The sequence below is a fragment of the Raphanus sativus genome, chromosome 8, assembly GCF_000801105.2.
Source record: "Raphanus sativus cultivar WK10039 chromosome 8, ASM80110v3, whole genome shotgun sequence".
NCBI lineage: Eukaryota > Viridiplantae > Streptophyta > Magnoliopsida > Brassicales > Brassicaceae > Raphanus > Raphanus sativus.
Genome location: NC_079518.1, coordinates 1486418 through 1505426, shown reverse-complemented (window position 1 = coordinate 1505426; position 19009 = coordinate 1486418). Strand labels below are relative to the sequence as shown.

The 19009-nt window shown below is 37.1% G+C and overlaps 4 protein-coding genes across 4 annotated transcripts; 1 reads left to right on the top strand and 3 right to left on the bottom strand.

The window, feature by feature from the left end:
• Window positions 1-124: 124 nt before the first annotated feature.
• Window positions 125-2768, top strand: LOC108830933 (KH domain-containing protein At1g09660/At1g09670). The gene is made up of 8 exons (XM_018604502.2): window positions 125-293; window positions 392-532; window positions 934-1019; window positions 1118-1242; window positions 1335-1475; window positions 1540-1656; window positions 2014-2157; window positions 2258-2768. Exons 2-8 carry the CDS (start codon window positions 402-404, stop codon window positions 2411-2413), a joined length of 900 nt encoding a protein of 299 aa, XP_018460004.1. The 5' UTR covers window positions 125-293; window positions 392-401; the 3' UTR covers window positions 2414-2768.
• Window positions 2712-3854, bottom strand: LOC108830935 (uncharacterized). The gene is made up of 2 exons (XM_018604503.2): window positions 3606-3854; window positions 2712-3058 (listed from the first exon to the last, which is right to left on the bottom strand). The coding sequence occupies exons 1-2, from the start codon at window positions 3682-3684 to the stop codon at window positions 2820-2822; spliced, it is 318 nt and encodes a 105-aa protein (XP_018460005.1). The 5' UTR covers window positions 3685-3854; the 3' UTR covers window positions 2712-2819.
• A 3298-nt stretch (window positions 3855-7152) lies between these two features.
• Window positions 7153-9503, bottom strand: LOC108830947 (probable elongation factor 1-gamma 2). Its single transcript, XM_018604515.2, has 8 exons — window positions 9403-9503; window positions 9229-9287; window positions 8914-9063; window positions 8751-8811; window positions 8602-8654; window positions 8421-8522; window positions 7814-8300; window positions 7153-7730 (listed from the first exon to the last, which is right to left on the bottom strand). The coding sequence occupies exons 2-8, from the start codon at window positions 9235-9237 to the stop codon at window positions 7351-7353; spliced, it is 1242 nt and encodes a 413-aa protein (XP_018460017.1). The 5' UTR covers window positions 9238-9287; window positions 9403-9503; the 3' UTR covers window positions 7153-7350.
• Window positions 9504-9745: 242 nt separating this feature from the next.
• Window positions 9746-12099, bottom strand: LOC130498579 (probable elongation factor 1-gamma 1). The gene is made up of 8 exons (XM_056992048.1): window positions 11958-12099; window positions 11771-11835; window positions 11425-11574; window positions 11269-11329; window positions 11119-11171; window positions 10924-11025; window positions 10335-10821; window positions 9746-10243 (listed from the first exon to the last, which is right to left on the bottom strand). Exons 2-8 carry the CDS (start codon window positions 11777-11779, stop codon window positions 9864-9866), a joined length of 1242 nt encoding a protein of 413 aa, XP_056848028.1. The 5' UTR covers window positions 11780-11835; window positions 11958-12099; the 3' UTR covers window positions 9746-9863.
• Between the last annotated feature and the right edge of the window lie 6910 nt (window positions 12100-19009).

Sequence of the window (19009 nt, the reverse complement as noted above, 5' to 3'; positions counted from 1 at the left end):
TAATTGGGTTGACATAGGCCCATATATGTGAAAAAACGCAAGGGCCTTGACATTTTCCACAAGCCCATAAAAATAACAGAAAAAACAAGAAATTAAAAAAAATATAAAAAAAAGCGGCGAGACTCTCTTTTCTCTCACATAGTGCGTAGGGCTTTTGACTCCCTACTTCTTCTTCTTCCTGTGGCCACTCTCCCTAACACAGTCCACACCTTCTTCTAACGAAGAAGAGAGAGCTTTCTCAACCTTGAGATCGGCGTCAGATCCTCCGCCGCATCCTCTCTTCACTATCCCCGGTCAGTCTCTTCTCTCACACTTTTCCATTTCTCATTACTTCATTGTGTATCTACTTGTGCGGTTCTGAAACAATCTGAGCTTTGTGATGATTATACAGAGTGTAAAAAATGATGGAATCCGGCATTGGTTTCGCGGCGATGGAGGAGAGGATCCCTCCGGGAAGTTTCTTCCAGTTTCCTCTCTCAGGATTCCGTGCTTCTCCCAATCGATCTCCTTGTCCTCCCACTAACCGTGAGAGGTTCCAGTTTTCTCTCTCTTTCTTCTTTAGAAGCTTTCTCTTTTAATGTGTGATGTGTGGATCGTGATGAGTGAGTTAGTAGCAAATCGAAGTGTGGAGTTGGTGGGGTTTTGTTCTTTTGGATTGGTAGAGTGTTAAAAATGATTCCTTTAGGTTAAATGTGTATTACATTGTGAGCCGCCTGTAAACAGAACTGCAGCATCCATTGGAACTTGCTTTTACATTTCTTTAAACCTTAGTAGCTAATCCAAGTGTGTGTGTGTGTAGAGTTGGTGGGTTTTGTTATTTCGATTGGTATAGTGTTAAAAATGATTCCTTTAGGTTAAATATGTCTTCTGTGATTCCAATGTGAGCCACTCAGAATCCATTGGAACTTACATTTCTTTGAAAATTTAATTCAGGTACTTGGCTGAGTTATTGCAAGAGAGACAAAAGTTGGCTCCTTTCTTGCAAGTTATGCCACATTGCTGCAGACTACTCAATCAAGGTGGTTTCTTTTTTTTCAACTTGAGATGCTCACTGATGTTAAAGTGTTGCACTTTCTTTCGTTATATTTAACCTTTTCATTTGATTGGTTTCTTGCAGAGATAAGGAGGGTTACCAGTCTTCCTGATCTTGATAGATATGAGAACGGCAGTCCATTTAGATCGGTTGGCCAGCCGATTAATGGGAAGGTTGATTTAGACGGATGGTCAATGATGCAAGGAGAGGTAATGGCATCAGATATCAGACTCTTAAGTTGTAAAAGTGATTGTGCTGCTATGAATTCTGAAATTAAATATTGTTTGCTGGCTTTCTTCAGGATAATTTTCATCTCCAGAGAGGCTCTCCGTTTCGTGCTCCTCCTCCTCCAGTGGGCTGGGTTGGGATGCCAGGACTCCACGCTCCTCCAATTGTGAAAAGAATTATTAGGCTTGATGTGCCAGTTGACAAATTTCCAACCGTAAGTATTAGGTAAATATATTATTAGTGGTTTGATCTTCAACTAAAATCATTGAACTTGGCAGTATAACTTTGTTGGGAGGATTCTCGGGCCACGTGGGAACTCTCTGAAGAGAGTTGAGATAGCAACACACTGTAGGGTGTTTATTAGAGGGAGAGGATCCGTGAAGGATACTGTCAAGGTATGGTTCCTTGTTTTATTGATTCTCTGAGACATCCCATTTCATCATTGTAAGTCTAGGTGACTTTCCCACAGTTCAAAACTTCACTTCTCATTTTAACTTGCTAAGCTGCTCTATTATCATGCATTGAATATTCTTGGCTGTAAAAACAATATGTTATGATACATTTTCTTCTGCATTATCAACTATGTACTCCTTTTCACTTTAGAATACATTTGAAATCTGAAAGCTTTTTTTTTTTTGCATTTCTCTTCAAAGTGCATAGGGAAAACTTCTGAGTGAAAATATGAAGTTCGTTTCTTTGAGTCTTTTTCTTGTGTCAAGGCTCATCCGTTTAGTCTTTATACTTCCCTGCAGGAGGAGAAGCTGAAAGGTAAGCCAGGGTACGAGCATCTCAGCGAGCCACTACATATACTGATCGAAGCCGAGCTTCCAGAGGACATAATACACTCTCGACTGGAGCATGCAGTGCATTTCCTGGAGTCTCTCCTACTGCCAATTGTACATTCTTCCGACAAAAAAATCCAAACATCTCTCTCTATATCTGTTTGTTACTTCAAACTTTTTTGCTCACATCGTTTGTTCTCTCTCTCTCTAATAGGATGAATCAATGGACCATTACAAGAGGGAACAGCTGAAGGAGCTAGCAGCTCTGAATGGTACTCTGAGGGAAGAGAGTCCGAGTCTGAGCTTGAGCCCTTGTTTGAGTCCAAGCATGTCTCCTTTCAACAGCAAGCGTGCCAAAACCGTACAATAAAGATGTTTTACCCGAGAGATGATCAAAAGTTCAAATGGCATGGGCGTGTGTTGTGGGGGCAGGAGAAAAGGCTGCTCTCTATGCATTGGCTCTTAATCTTATCTGGGAGGTGACAATGTTCTAACGTTTGAGACACGTCAATTAACTTCTTTTTTTTCTTCCTGTCATTAAGTTTATTCTTTATTTTATGAACATTTTTGTTGGCTAGCAGAGATGACCAGTAACCACTGCGTAATAAACTTAATAATGGTGTTTTTTTCTTAATGAAATGTAATCTCTTTCTGAATCATGTAACGTCTTTTAAAGTTTGAAACAAATATTGATTTCAATTCGAGTCTTTTGAGTTTTGAATGAATCTATTTTTCTTACATGTAAAAGACACAACCAAATATACATATATTTGTGTTTAATCTCGAAGGCCTAATTCAACCTCCAATTCATCATCTTCCTCAAAGAGTTTCAACAGTCGAGCATACTGCTCGTCTCTTTTCTTCTTCTGCCATAGCTTGTATAGGAAGAAGGAGAACATAGCTACAGCCACAAATCCGACCAGTATAAGGATTACTTTCGTCCCTGTTCTGCTGGAAGAAGTGTGAGACTCTGCCTTAGCTCCTGTGTTTGCATTCTTGGAATCACCTGACAGACCTGGGCAAAGACAATAGATGGTATCTTAGCCTGTAAACGAGGAGAAGTAAAGACAACAGAGAGGAACATCAACTGCAACAATCAATATACAGAATGTGCAGCATAAAGCATTACTCTTTTAAAGAACATGGACTACACATCAAAAAGATTATCACTTTTACCATATCACTTACACACAAGCAGCGTCACCATCAAACTGCTCATGGAAGTAATAAACAAAAGAAAGTAAAAAGACTTTGCAGACAAGCTCTTCAAATTAGCAAAACCAAACCCACGAATTGAACGATAACACATGTTCTCTTCACTAACTAAAGAACAAGTTTACTGTTTTAGTAAGTATTATGTGTGGCGAAGTGTTTCTAAATTGCTTAAGATTTACTAACACAGATACAGTCCTCCCTACCTCTACATGTTTCAATCCTGATTGCGAAAGAACAAAAGATGTAACCTTATGCCTAGAGATTTAGAAAGAGCTTCAGCTAACAATTGACATAAATCTAAGACCTTTGAAAAACAAATCAGATAGATCTGGAGAAAGACGAGATACCTAAGACGAAGTGCAGGGCAATCGAAGCGAAGAATACCACGCGCCGCCATGAAAGACCACTCGACGAGGTCCCTCTCATCTTTCTCTATACCTGTGCAATCCCTCCCTCTGCCTCTCTCTCGATCTCTCTCTACCGATGAGGCTTTGCTTGTACGCAATGTGGGATCGATCGTGTTTGCGCTGTAGCAAAGAACAGATTCTAGTGGTAAGATTCAACTTTTTTTATTATGTGGCATCCATTAATGTTTTACATTTAGTAAAGAACATGTAACTAAATACATCATCATCATACGTACCTAATTTAGGGAAATCGGCCAATTCCTACATCAACTGAGGACCGCGGTCCCGATCAGTACACATACTACATACCTGTGCTAAAACATACATCAATTAACGTTTTTTTTAAATTTCATACATCAACTAAGATTTTTACGTTAATTCATACTTTGACCGTCATACCGTTAGTCAAAAGGTAACGGTGCTGACGTGGCTTTTATCTTTTATTTAATTAAATTTTTTAAAGAGGTATTCGAACCCGAGTTAACCACTTGGTAGCAGATTTCCTCAACCACTAGGCCACACAAGATAATTGTTTATGATATTTATTGTGTCTTACTTAAATCTAATATATTTTGTTCATATATATTTCTAATTATCTAGAATTTGTTCCACAAAATATATATAAATTCTAAGAATTGTGTTTGATTACCTTGTTTTTATTGTGTTCTAAATGTTCTTTACAATTTCAAAATAAAAATTTTTAGAATAGAAAAATTATTTTCAAAATTTAAAAAGAAAATACGAAAGAAATTGAAAATAAATTTCCAAAAATTATTATAAAAATTTTAAATTTGAAAACATATAAATCCAAACTATTTCGTAGATATATATATATATATATATATTTATTTATTATTTATTATTTATTTAAAATATAAAAAGAAAATAGGAAAAAGTTTTTTAAAAAAATGAAAAACTTTCGAAAGTTTATTATAAAAAGTTTGAATTTTAAAACATATAACTTGAAACTATTCAAAAATATTTTTCGTTTATATTTTATTTTTTATTTTTTTATTTTTATTTTTTATTATTTAATAATTTCACAATTGTTTAAATATAAATAGTTATTTAAATAAATATATTTAAAGTACAAATAATTATTTAAATAAATAATAAATAATATAAATAAATAAATAATATATATATGAAATAGTTTTGATTTATATGTTTTCAAATTCAGACTTTTTATAATAATTTTTTGAAATTTATTTTCATTTTTTTAGTATTTTATTTTTAAATTTTGAAAATACTTTTTCTACTTTAAAATTTTAAAAATAAATTTTTTTAAGAAATTTTAGAACACAATAAAAACAAGGTAATCAAACACAATCCTTAGAATTTATATATATTTTGTGGAACTAATTCTAGATAATTAGAAATATATATGAACAAAATATATTAGATATAAGTAAGACACAATAAATATCATTACCAAATATATTGTGTGGCCTAGTGGTTAAGGAAATCTGCTACCAAGTGCTGAACTCGGGTTCGAATCCCCCCAAAAACACGTTTTAATTTTTTTAAAAAATAATTTAATAAAATATAAAAGCCACATCAGCGTCCGTTAAAGCCACGTCAGCATCCGTCACCAGTTGACTAACGGTAAGACGGTCAAAGTATGAATTAACGTAAAAGGCTTAGTTGATGTATGAAATTTTAAAAAAACGTTAATTGATGTATGTTTTAGCACAGGTATGTAGTATGTGTCCTGATCGGGACCGCGGTCCTCAGTTGATGTAGGAATTGGCCGATTTCCCTACCTAATTTACGGTACTTTTTTTTTGGTATCATGTTAAAATTTCAAACCTTTTTTTGGTAATTTACGTTACTTGCCTTGATAAATAGACGACTTTCTAAATAGACCCCTTAATTATTATTTTTTTTGTATATGCTAGTTTTTAGGGTAATTTAAATGATTTTCTGTCCTGCGGTTTCTGTCCGAACCAGCCGAACCAAACCAAAATTTTTGGTTTTCGGTTTGATTTTCAGTCTGATAGATTCTTTTAAAAAAAAAAATTATTTCCGATTCGGTTCGGTTTAGATTTAGAAAAAAAGTTAAAACAAAAATATCCAAAAATAACCAAACTGAATCAAATTTAACCAAAAAACCAAGTTTAACCAAAAATATCCTAATATTTTAAAGAAAACTATACAAAGATTAGCCGAAACAAAAAAAAATCAGTTATTTTTGAAATAAAAATGAAAATGAAAATCACAAACAACCGATAATCAAACACATCGAATCAGAATTTAATTCAGTTAGAATTGATTTTTAAAATTTTGATGTAAACCAAAACCGACAGTTTGATTCGGTTCAGTTATGAAAAACCGAAATCACAAGGCTAATTTTCCGTGTTTATGCACATATATAAAACATATTTAAAATATATAATTTATAATAAGTGATTAATATTTTTTTATTTTGTAATTTAGATAATTTATAATTTATATGTGTGTAAGAATTTTCTAACATACTACTTATAAACATTTTGAATTTTTGATCGATTCAATTTTTCTTTTAAAAAAATATTAGATTTTAATCTCATAGTTTAAATGAATCTAAATAGGTTAAAATCAGATTAACTTTGTTCGTTACGGCGGGGAAAAGTCTTCCATTGCGCTTAATTAGAACAAAACCCAATAACTGGAGATTCCCTTGTCTCCACGATCCTTGACTTAAAATCATATCAACGGCGAACTATCTCTCTACTTTTTTCTTGATCGTATCGGAAAAAAGCACAAAAAGAGCTCACCGATTAGGTATCTCTGCAACTCTTCTTCTTCTTCTTCTTCTTAAACCTCTGTAAAAATGGCGGCATGGTCCGAAGCTGTTTTCAAGAAATTCGCGGCCACATATCATATTCTCCTACAAGCGACCCTGTTTTTTCTGCTGCTGATTCTTTTCCGAGAGGGGAAACCTGAGATCATCGATTTGGCCAACTTTGAGATCTGGAAATTAAATTTCCGCTCGATGATGGGGCTCTTCGCTGCCATGAATGCGTCTATTTATCTCACGTTTCGCAATCTATATGCCTACTGCTCTGATAGGGATCTCGAAGAGTTTGCTATTTTCTTCGGGATCTTAACGTTGGTATGTTTCCTCATGAACCTGTTCGGATTCTGGGGTATTATATGTCTACCGTTTTGTCCTCCCATTGTCTTTATGGGTTTGGAATTTGCAAATACCCCTTGATTCTTATTCCGAAGCGTCCAAGCATCTCAAAGTTTAACAAGGTAGTGTTATAACTACTTACATACACTTGAGCTTTCTCTCATCATCTCCCTCGTTTAATCTCTCGAAACTGTTTTGTTGTAAGATTGTGTCTCAGACTCTGGTTTCCTTTATAAAAGTGTTTACAGATTAGAACTATATTCATGCAGCTCCTCTATAAGTCCAGCGAAACACTATGTCTTTTATGTTTTACATTTGCATCGAAAGCATGAACCGATCAAGCAAACTCACCTTAGACTACTCCATGTCATATATCATAACAACACTGTGTCTTAAACATATATTAAATCGATGTCACAGCCAAAATGAAACATTAACAACAAAAAGGTAAAATAACAAGTATTAACTAGAAAAAAAGAACAGTAGAAGCAACACATTATCAAAAGAAAAGTCATAGAGCAAGAACACTATGGAGTATCAAACAAAACCAATTCTCTTTTTTTTTTTAATTCACTTGAAGCATTTGGCGTCCAAGAGAGCTTCGCCTTCAAATGGCTCTGCGTCTTCAATCATCTGGCTACCACGCTCCTTCTGTGCTTCGTCAGAGACATCAACCTTAGTCCACTCGTACAGCTCCATGTCATACACCTCGTCCATCACGAACTTGGGGATCTCTGGTCCACGGAACAACCACAAACCCTTCACCTTGAAGGGACCCTCTGACCCACAAATCAGCATCTTCCCAAAGGCGTATTTCCGTGCCAAGTCCATGCGCTGAAGGAACCCTCCTACCTTGTTGAGGGTGACAAACGACACCATGTTCTCGTCGTTGTACTTGTAGTCACAGAACCATAGTGAGTATCCCTCTGGGTCATACATGTCCCAGAACCCTGCATTGGCCAACAAAGATATTTAACATGGTGATGTGCTTCATATTGTAAGACTAGGTAAAGAGAATGATATCACCACACACCTTTAATAGCAACCTCACGGAAGTTAGATTTGGTGTTGGAGTAAAGCCTCTTCCACTCATCGAGAACCATTGGGCTTGGTGGTAGCAAGTCAAGAGGGTTCTTTGCTTTTGGCTTTGGCGCCTCATCCTCTTCAACAGGCTTAGGTGCCTCAGCTGCAGGGGCGGCTTCCTTTTTCTTAGGCTGTTCCTTGGGCTTCGCAGGCTGTCCGGCTTTCTTGATAGGAGGAACAGATTCAGTCTGTTTGACATCACCGACCACCTTCTTGAAGTTTGGTTGGTTGATCAAGGTCCAGAAGTACCTCTCAACGTGAGGGAAAGCAGAGGTGAAGCTCTTGGTCATGACACTGGTCATGCCCAGGTTCAAGCTGCAGACGGTGATGATATCAGCGAGGGTAACAGAGTGTCCAACAAGGTAAGTGTTGGAAGCGAGATGTGTGTTCAGAGCCTCGAGTCCTCTTTTCAGCGCAGAGATAGCAGCTTCCTCACTCTTCATTCATAAAAAAAGCAATCATGGATGAGAAACAATCACGTGGCTCTTTACTGATTTAGTGGAAGAGAGTGTACAACATCAAAAAGAGGCAACGGAAAGTAAGAGAAAGCTGCTTACCGGAGCACTGTATGGAAGATAGCCCATTCTAGGGACGAACCAGTCGAAGATGTGTGCGTAAATTTCCATTGTGGAGAAATCGATCCATTGCTCAATATGTGCCTGCAAAGTAAAAAAAAAAAAAAACATGTAGATAAACATCGCCAATACAAAACGAATAGAGAAGCTCTGGGGAACTTACATATTCGATGAGGGAGGAGCCGTTCAAGGAGTTGTCACCGTTCAATCTGCTTACTGCAATGCGATATCAAAAAAACAACACATCCATTAATACCCAAATGAGCAAGTAAAGCAGAGACATTAAGAGAGAGAGGAGAAATATTTAATTACCATAACGGGCAATGGCGTTGCTCTCAAAGATAGGACCGTCAGGAGTCTCAAGTACAGGAATCTAGGCAAGAGACAAAAACAGATACTGCTAATTAGCGTTAAGTCTTTAACCAAGACTCCAAAAAAAAAAAAAGATTAAAAAAAGAAACAGCAAAAGAAGAACCTTTCCCAAAGGGTTCATCTTGAGGAACTGAGGGGTTTGGTTGGTGACAAACATCTCAAAGCCAGGAGCCACATCGATCTTCACACCAGTGAACTCTGCGGCAATGAGTGCCTTCTCAGAGTTTTTGTTTCCCTTGTACGCGTGCATCACCTGTTTGTTAACACATAAAGAAAGAGTCAGGATAATGATTTTCTATGACCTCTCGAGCTAACAGAGGTTTTATCAAGTCTATATGTTGAGATTAAGTCGATCGATTAGCTAGTCTAGACAAGTGATCTAAGCTTAGAAAGCTGAGAAATGAGAAGAGAAGCTCACCAAAGCCATTGCTCAGATCGGAGATATATACCAAGCTTTGGTGCTACTGATAATCGGATCTGGTTCCAAGGAAAAAAACATCATAGTAGTGAGAGTTTGCAATTTGATACGATCATAGAGATGAACTAAATAAATAAAATGCTAAGCTAAGCTAAGCTCGATGGATGTGCTTACCAGGAGGTGGGGAGTGTTAAAGTGGGAGAGCTAGTGGGAGAGGAAAAGCTAATGAGTGAGTGAGGCGGAGATGTGTATTTGGGTTTTTATAATAATGTATGTGGTCTCGGGGGAACAGCCGCTGGTTCTGGGGTCGGTTCGTTTCGGTTTGATTCTGGTTTTTTCGTTTAATATAATGTCCTACCTACATTACATTAAGCTGTCTCATCTCTCTCTCGCAATTGGATATGTTTTCTGCTGATTGTGTCCTAACTCCTAAGTGATGATAGAACATAACCACACTGTGTCATATAACATATTAAATTGATGTCACAGCCAAAATAGAAACATTAACAACAAAAAGTAAAAGAACAAGTATTAATTAGAAAAAAATCCAGTATAAGCAACAACATAAGATATATCAAAACAAAAGTCATAGAGCAAGAACACTACGGAGTATCAAACAAAACCAATTCTCTTTTTCACTTGAAGCACTTGGCGTCCAAGAGAGCTTCACCTTCAAATGGCTCTGCGTCTTCAATCATCTGGCTAACACGCTCCTTCTGAGCTTCGTCAGAGATGTCAACCTTAGTCCACTCGTACAGCTCCATGTCATACACCTCGTCCATTACGAACTTGGGGATCTCAGGTCCACGGAACAACCACAAACCCTTCACCTTGAAGGGACCCTCTGACCCGCAGATCAGCATCTTTCCAAAGGCGTATTTACGTGCCAAGTCCATGCGCTGAAGGAACCCTCCTACCTTGTTGAGGGTGACAAACGACACCATGTTCTCGTCGTTGTACTTGTAGTCACAGAACCATAGTGAGTATCCCTCTGGGTCATACATGTCCCAGAACCCTGCATTGGCCAACAACGATATTTTAACATGGTGATGTGCTTCATATTGATAATTGTAAGACTAGGTAAAGAGAATGATATCACCACATACCTTTAATAGCAACCTCACGGAAGTTAGATTTGGTGTTGGAGTAAAGCCTCTTCCACTCATCGAGAACCATTGGGCTTGGTGGTAGCAAGTCAAGAGGGTTCTTTGCCTTGGGCTTTGGCGCCTCTTCCTCTTCGACAGGCTTAGGTGCCTCAGCTGCAGGGGCGGCTTCCTTTTTCTTAGGCTGTTCCTTGGGCTTGGCAGGCTGCCCGGCTTTCTTGATAGGAGGAACAGATTCAGTCTGTTTAACATCACCGACCACCTTCTTGAAGTTTGGTTGGTTGATCAAGGTCCAGAAGTATCTCTCAACGTGAGGGTATGCAGAAGTGAAGCTCTTGGTCATGACAGTTGAAAACCCGAGGTTCAAGTTGCAGACGGTGATGATATCAGCGAGGGTAACAGAGTGTCCAACAAGGTAAGTGTTGGAGGTGAGATGGGTGTTCAGAGCCTCAAGTCCTCTTTTCAACGCAGAGATAGCAGCTTCCTCACTCTTCATTCATAAAAACAATCAGAGATGAGAAAAAAATCAGGTGATTTAGTGGAAAGGTAGATGTGATCAAAGAGGCAACGAAAAGTAAGAAGAAAAGCTTACAGGAACACTGTATGGCATAAAGCCCATTCTTGGGACGAACCAGTTGAAGATGTTTCCATAAATCTCCATTGTGGAGAAATCGATCCATTGATCAACATGTGCCTGCAAAGTAAAAAAAAACATGTAGATAAACATCGAGAATACAAAACGAATAGACAGAGTGCAATACGATTAGAGAAGCTCTGGGGAACTTACAGATTCGATCAGGGAGGAGCCGTTCAAGGAGTTGTCACCGTTCAATCTGCTTACTGCAAAATGTGATATAAAAAAAAACATCCATTAATACCCAAATGACAAATGAGCAAGTAAAGCAGAGACATGATCGAGAGGAGAAAGATATGTTACCATAACGGGCAATGGCATTGCTCTCAAAGATAGGACCCTCAGGAGTCTCAAGTACAGGAATCTAGCAAAGAAACAAAAAATAGCTAAGGCTTAGCTTAAGCAAGACTCAAGGCATTAAAACAGCATAGTTAGGTAATTAAAAAAAAAAAAGAAAACCTTTCCCAAAGGGTTCATCTTGAGGAACTCGGGGGTTTTGTTGGTGACGCCCATCTCAAAGCCAGAAGGCATATCGATCTTGACACCAGTGAACTCTGCGGCAATGAATGCCTTGTCAGAGTTTTTGTTTCCCTTGTACGAGTACATCACCTGTTTAACACATAAATAGAGTCAGAATAATTGACTTTCTAATGCCCTCTCCCTCTCTCTACATATCCAATCAATCGAGGTAACAGAGATTTTATCAAGCCTATATGTTCAGATTAAATCGATCGATTATAATAACTAGACGAGTGAGCTAAGATCGTAACATAGTAAGCTGAGAAACGAGAAGAGAGAAACTCACCAAAGCCATTGCTCAGACTCGGAGATATATATACCAGCTAGCTTTGGTGCTTCTGATAATCGGATCTGGTTCCAACGGAAAAAAAAAAGATAGAAGTAGTGAGAGCTTGCGATTTGATACGATCGTAGCGATGAATAAAAAGCTAAGCTGGAGAATACGAGTTTGTTCGATCGATAGATGTGCTTACCAGGTGTGCGTGTTTCCGTGGGAGGGAGCTAATGAGTGAGGCGGAGATAGATAGGATGGTATAAAAACGTACTAGGGTTTTTATAAAATGTATCTGGTCTCTAGTCTCTAGCCTCTAGGCGGAGAACAGCCGCTGGTTCTGAGTCGGTTCGTTTCGGTTTAGTTCTGTTTTTTTTTTTTGTTTAATTTTCTTGGTGAAACATTCAACGTATAGTTGGAAAATTCGTTATCAAGAGCCGCCCGCCATTGGTCAATGATTTAATTAGAGGTTTATTAATTTTCCACACAAGACAAATTGTCTTGTGTTATAAACGTGAAAAATGGAATGTCAACAAAGGAAGCACCGATCATTGAAAATGATCGTGTGAAGTAAATTATGTGGAGCCCACTGCCACTATGTACACACAGTAACTTTCTCTTTTTACTTCTATATAAACGATTGTTTCGATCGATTGTAATGCGCATTTTTACACCATTCTCTTCTTCCTCATATAACTTACTCTCTCTCTCGTTATTATACTTATATCAGTGTTCTTTTATTTCTGCGGGTATAAAATTTCACTCTTATTTAAATTTTTCGATACTATAAAATTGTAAGTTATTTTATAACACGTTATCAGCACGATCACTCTGCAATTCGGTAAAGTTTATATGTATCATATTTACCCTGCTATAATGGCCGGTATACCGCCTATATTATTGTTTATTATTTTATAGTGTTTGTTTTAATTCACTATTATTTATCTATATTAATGCGGGCGGTATGTCGCCTCGTTAATAAACCTTGATTGTTAATTACACCATTATCATTTGGCTTGGCTGTGCCGCCGCAAAATTTATTCAATATTAAAATATAAATTAATCTATCACCATAATACGATTAATATTTATTTGTGTATTATATTAATTTTATTATACAAATGTTTGCTCACCTATAAAAAAAAAAAAAATATATATATATATATATAGTGAAATTTACTAAAATTGATTGACTGATTATTACGATATTTTCAAACTGTTTTTCGATTTAACGATTCAACCCCAACGGTCACAAAGAAAAAAATTCAAAAATTTTACCTTTTTACAACGGCTATGAACAGTATTTTTACATCTATAAATACATTCATACTTCACTCATTTTCTTCATCCAAACATTTCATTATCTCTCAAATATTTTCAAATCGCTCTCCTCCGGTTTTTCATTCCAAGAAAGATGATTCGCGCGTTTTTGATTTTAGTTGCAATTCTAATTTGTGTATCTATTTACGGTTTATTCGTTGGAGAATTTGCTCCGGGGGAATTTACGATGAATATCGGTTTACTTTTCTATACATTATTTCTATTTGTAATTGCTTGCATGATTAATGTAAACGGTTCATTTTAAATATTATAAAATTCTAATAAAATTTACTATTTTGTGTCTTGGAAATTCAGAAATGGCAAATATTGAAAAACTCCAGTTTCCGGCTTTGGAAATAACTGGGGCAAATTACACGGCATGGATAACTAATATGGAGCTTCATCTAGACTCAGAGAAAATACTCGAGACAATAAAAGAAGGGAATAAATCAGCTTCTCACGAAAGATCTAGGGCCGTAATATTTCTGAGAAAACACCTAGATGAAAATCTTACGCATGACTATGCGAGGGTAAAAGATCCTCTAGATCTTTGGAAAGCCCTAAAGGAGAGGTTTGATAACCAGAAGAAAATAACTCTTCCCCATGCACTCGATGAGTGGGCGAACCTACGATTTCAAGATTTTGAAAAGGTGGAAACGTACAATTCCGCTATATTAAGGATAGCGGCGCAATTAGAATATTGCGGTAAGCCCGTAACGGAAGCAGAAATGCTTGAGAAGACTTACCAAACGTTCCACAAAAACCATTATGTTCTACAAGAACAATACAGAAACCGTGGATACACGAGGTTCTCTGAACTCGCTGTAGCGCTCATGATAGCGGAGAAAAATAATGAACTCCTTATCAAAAATCACAATACCCGACCCACGGGAACCAAAGCATTTCCTGAGGTGAATGCGACGGATGTAAAAAATCCGGAAAGAGGAAATTTTTCCTATCGTGGTCGTGGTCGTGGTCGTGGTCACGGTCGTGGTCGTGGCCATCGATTTAATCGTGGTAATGAAAGGAGTTACAACCCAAGAGGAAGGGGATCCAACACATGGAATCGATCCAATCGTGGAAAAGGGAATGAAGCCCAAGAAAACCCTACTCGTAAAAACGAGAACGTCTGTTACAGATGTGGATCGAAGGGGCATTGGTCTCAAGTATGCCGAACTCCTCAGCATCTATGTAAGTTGTACCAAGAAACCATCAAAGGCAAAGCAAAGGAAGTTAATCTCAATGAGCACTTCGAGGGTACAACATCTACATACCTTGAGTCTTCTGACTTTATGGACGATGTCAACGAGGCCACTCATCAAGATAATTAAAATGCTTATAGTAATCAAGCCCAATAATGCCAGTGATGTCATAAATTATTATTACTATTATGTATTTTCAGTTCTAGAATAAAATTGTTTTTCGAAACAACTAATGTATAATTATAGTCTAATGTATAAGTGTGTGTGCTTATAATCAATGTATAATTATATAATGTTTACTTATGAAAATTTATTTTCTTTATTAATATTAATTGTGTGTTACAGAAATGGATAATGGAACAACAACTAAGCAAATTGGCAGAGAAGTTTGCATTCCAGATAGTGGTACAACACATACTATTCTGAAAGATAAGAGATATTTCTCTAACTTAAAATCAGCAAAAATGACTGTAAACACAATATCAGGTCCTACGGATTTGATCGAGGGAATTGGCAAAGCAAACTTTATGTTGCCTAATGGAACAAAGTTTTCCATAAACAATGCCTTGTATTCTCCAAATTCAAAGAGAAATTTGTTGAGTTTCAAAGATATATACCTTCAAGGATATGAAACTCAGTCTGCAACTGAGAATGGAAAGAAGTATATGTATATAACTTCTGAAAAATCAGGCAAAAATCTTGTACTGGAAAAGTTTCCAAAACTTCCTTCTGGATTACATCAGACTTATATTAATGCGATAGAATCAAACCTTGTGGTCAAAAGAAATCCAGAAGATATTACATTATGGCATGACCGTCTTGGTCATCCAGGCACTACAATGATGCGAAAAGTCATTGAAAGTTCACATGGTCATTCAATGAAAACCCAAGATCTATATCAAAGTAATAAAATGACATGTGCTGCATGTGCTCTTGGGAAATTAATCATAAGACCATCACCAACCAAAATTGATAAAGAATCACCAAAATTCTTAGAAAGAATCCAAGGTGACATTTGTGGACCAATACATCCACCATGTGGACCATTCTACTACTTTATGGTATTAATCGATGCGTCGAGTAGATGGTCACATGTTTGCCTATTATCATCTCGAAATATGGCATTTGCGAGATTTTTAACTCAAATAATCAAATTAAGAGCTCAGTTCTCTGATCATCCAATTAAAAGAGTTAGATTAGATAATGCTGGTGAATTCACATCCCAAGCATTTAATGATTACTGTATGGTATCAGGGATTGAAGTAGAGCACTCAGTTGCTCATGTTCATACACAAAACGGTTTGGCAGAATCACTAATTAAACGATTGCAATTAATTGCAAGGCCATTGATCATGAGATCAAAACTTCCAACCTCTGTATGGGGACATGCCATTCTGCATGCAGAAGCACTCATTCGGATAAGACCCAGTGCGTACCATAGATATTCCCCATTACAGTTAGCGTTTGGTAGAGAACCAAATATTTCTCATCTAAAAGTCTTTGGTTGTGCAGTTTATATCCCAATAGCACCACCGCAACGTACAAAGATGGGACCACAAAGACGGTTAGGAATATATATTGGTTATGATTCTCCATCAATAATAAGATATCTAGAACCACAAACTGGTGATGTGTTTACGGCACGATTTGCCGATTGTCATTTCAATGAGAAAGAGTTCCCAACCCTAGGGGGAGACAATAATCAAGTAGGAAAGGAAATCAAATGGAATGTGCCATCTTTATTACACCTTGATCCTCCTACGAAACAATCAGAACTAGAAGTTCGACGTATCATGCAGTTACAAAATATAGCAAGTCAATTACCCGATGCATTTGCTGATACCAAAATGGTAACTAAATCACACATACCAGCTGCAAATACTCCTGCTCGTATTGAAATACCACAAAAATATGGAGCGGCAGTTGATACACGTGAATCAGGAACACGTTTGAAACGCGGTAGACCTATTGGTTCGAAAGATAAAGTTCCTAGGAAACGTAAGGAAGGTGAAAAGCATGATACTCCCAAAATAACAGAAAATATTTTGGAAGAAGAAAATTGTGAATCTAACGACAATAGAGAACATATTGAATCTGAAGGAAATCACGAGATTTCTATCAATTACATCCATAATGGAAAGATATGGAAACGAAATAAGATGGATGACATTGATGATGTTTTCTCATATCTCTTAGCACAAGAAATAAATGAAGAAAACGAAGATCCAGAACCAAAATCTGTATATGAATGTCAAAAGAGACATGACTGGATGAAATGGAAAGATGCAATTCAAGTCGAACTAGATTCCCTTAACAAACGAAACGTATTCGGACCTATTGTGCTCACACCCAAAGATGTGAAACCTGTTGGATACAAATGGGTGTTCGTCCGAAAACGAAATGAAAAAAATGAGATTACAAGATACAAAGCTCGTCTCGTAGCCCAAGGTTTTTCTCAAAGGCCTGGAATTGATTATGAGGAAACATATTCTCCTGTTATGGATGCAATCACTTTTAGATTCCTGATGAGTCTAGCAGCTGATAAAAATCTCGAGATGCGTCTCATGGATGTGGTTACGGCATATTTATATGGATCATTAGATACTGATATCTACATGAGAATCCCAGATGGATTTAAAATTCCAGAAATCTTAAGTTCCAAACCTAAAGAGTTATGTGCAATAAAATTGCAAAGATCATTATATGGCTTAAAGCAATCAGGACGTATGTGGTACAATCGTCTAAGTGAGCATTTAACAAAAGAAGGATACACAAATGATCCTATATGTCCTTGTGTTTTCATAAAGAAAACTACAACCGGATTTGTGATAATCGCGGTGTACGTTGATGATCTTAATATTATCGGAACTCAAGAAGAAATACAAAAGGCATCAGATTATTTAAAAGGAGAATTTGAGATGAAAGATCTCGGACAGACAAAATATTGTCTAGGCTTACAGATTGAGCATTCTCAAAAGGGTATATTTCTACATCAATCTACATATACCAAAAGAGTATTGAAACGCTTTAACATGGATAAAGCAACTCCTCTTAGCACCCCGATGGTAGTTAGATCACTTAATGTTGAAAATGATCCATTCCGACCATCCGAAGAAAATGAAGAAATACTTGGTCCCGAAGTTCCATATCTAAGTGCAATTGGAGCTCTTATGTATCTTGCAAATTGTACTCGACCAGATATATCTTTTGCCATCAATCTTTTAGCAAGATTCAGTTCATCCCCCACACGAAGACATTGGAATGGAATTAAACATGTCTTTCGTTATCTTCAAGGGACCATTGATTTAGGTCTATTTTACCCTAAAAATTCAAAGGGTCAAATGATTGGTTTTGCAGATGCAGGTTATTTGTCAGATCCACACAAAGCTAGATCACAAACGGGATACGTTTTTACTATTGGAGGCACTGCCATATCTTGGCGTTCTCAAAAGCAGACACTCGTGGCTACTTCTTCAAATCATGCTGAGATCATCGCACTCCATGAAGCAAGTCGAGAATGTGTATGGCTAAGATCAATAAGCCGACATATCTGTTCAAGCAGTGGAATTGACGAAAATACGGAGCCAACTATTCTATATGAAGATAATGCGGCATGTGTTGCTCAAACAAAGGAAGGATATATCAAAAGCGATAGAACGAAGCATATTCATCCGAAGTTCTTCTCATACACTCAAGAGCTCGAGAAGAAGAAAGAGATTGAAGTAAGATATGTTCGATCAAGCGACAATGCAGCTGACCTCTTCACTAAATCACTTCCTACCTCGGTATTCAGAAAACATGTTCATAACATTGGAATGCGTCATCGGAATGATCTATGACTGCTCATCCGAGGGGGAGCTTACGTGGTTGTACTCTTTTTACCTTACTATGGTTTTTTCCATTGGGTTTTCCTGGAAAGGTTTTTAACGAGGCAACAAAAACGTTAAGCAAGAAGAGATAGTGACACTGGTCTCCAAGGGGGAGTGTTATAAACGTGAAAAATGGAATGTCAACAAAGGAAGCACCGATCATTGAAAATGATCGTGTGAAGTAAATTATGTGGAGCCCACTGCCACTATGCACACACAGTAACTTTCTCTTTTTACTTCTATATAAACGATTGTTTCGATCGATTGTAATGCGCACTTTTACACCATTCTCTTCTTCCTCATATAACTTACTCTCTCTCTCGTTATTATACTTATATCAGTGTTCTTTTATTTCTGCGGGTATAAAATTTCACTCTTATTTAAATTTTTCGATACTATAAAATTGTAAGTTATTTTATAACATCTTGGAATTTTTTTCTTTTTAGTTTTCGCTTAAAAGGTTTCCAACAATTATAAAAAGATGCAAGAAAGAAAAAAAATACGAACAGCCAAGCTCAATTTCGGATAACAAAATGGCCCATGTCGAAGGCCCAATCCTAAAAAAAAAGTGGCAGTCGGTAGATATTCTTCATTGACGAACAAGAGAGAGTTGGGTGAGTGAGATGAGAGAGACGGAACTGTCGAAGTTGAATGAAAACGAGTTGTAAGGAACCACTGATGAAGAAGTAGATCAACCACTGCGTGGATTCTGTCGTCGTCGAGTCTCGGTTTTTACCTCGAAACAGGGTTGTCTGTGAATTTCATTTTTTAAAAATCACAATGGAGAACCTCTTGCCGGAACCAAGCCACCCAAATGGAGCGTCTGCTTGTGAGAAAAGAAGTCAAACTAGCAAAGAGGAGAC

Coding starts and splice junctions, on each gene's coding strand:
- LOC108830933 (XM_018604502.2), top strand. CDS start 402: ATGATGGAATCCGGCATTGGTTTCGCGGCGATGGAGGAGAGGATCCCT. Junction 1,020..1,117: donor CTGCAGACTACTCAATCAAG/GTGGTTTCTTTT, acceptor GGTTTCTTGCAG/AGATAAGGAGGGTTACCAGT. Junction 2,158..2,257: donor AGTCTCTCCTACTGCCAATT/GTACATTCTTCC, acceptor TCTCTCTAATAG/GATGAATCAATGGACCATTA.
- LOC108830935 (XM_018604503.2), bottom strand. CDS start 3,684: ATGAGAGGGACCTCGTCGAGTGGTCTTTCATGGCGGCGCGTGGTATTC. Junction 3,059..3,605: donor TGCCCTGCACTTCGTCTTAG/GTATCTCGTCTT, acceptor GTCTTTGCCCAG/GTCTGTCAGGTGATTCCAAG.
- LOC108830947 (XM_018604515.2), bottom strand. Junction 8,301..8,420: donor ATCTTCCATACAGTGCTCCG/GTAAGCAGCTTT, acceptor TTATGAATGAAG/AGTGAGGAAGCTGCTATCTC. Junction 7,731..7,813: donor CCGTGAGGTTGCTATTAAAG/GTGTGTGGTGAT, acceptor TGGCCAATGCAG/GGTTCTGGGACATGTATGAC.
- LOC130498579 (XM_056992048.1), bottom strand. Junction 11,172..11,268: donor CAATGCCATTGCCCGTTATG/GTAACATATCTT, acceptor CACATTTTGCAG/TAAGCAGATTGAACGGTGAC. Junction 10,822..10,923: donor TTATGCCATACAGTGTTCCT/GTAAGCTTTTCT, acceptor TTATGAATGAAG/AGTGAGGAAGCTGCTATCTC.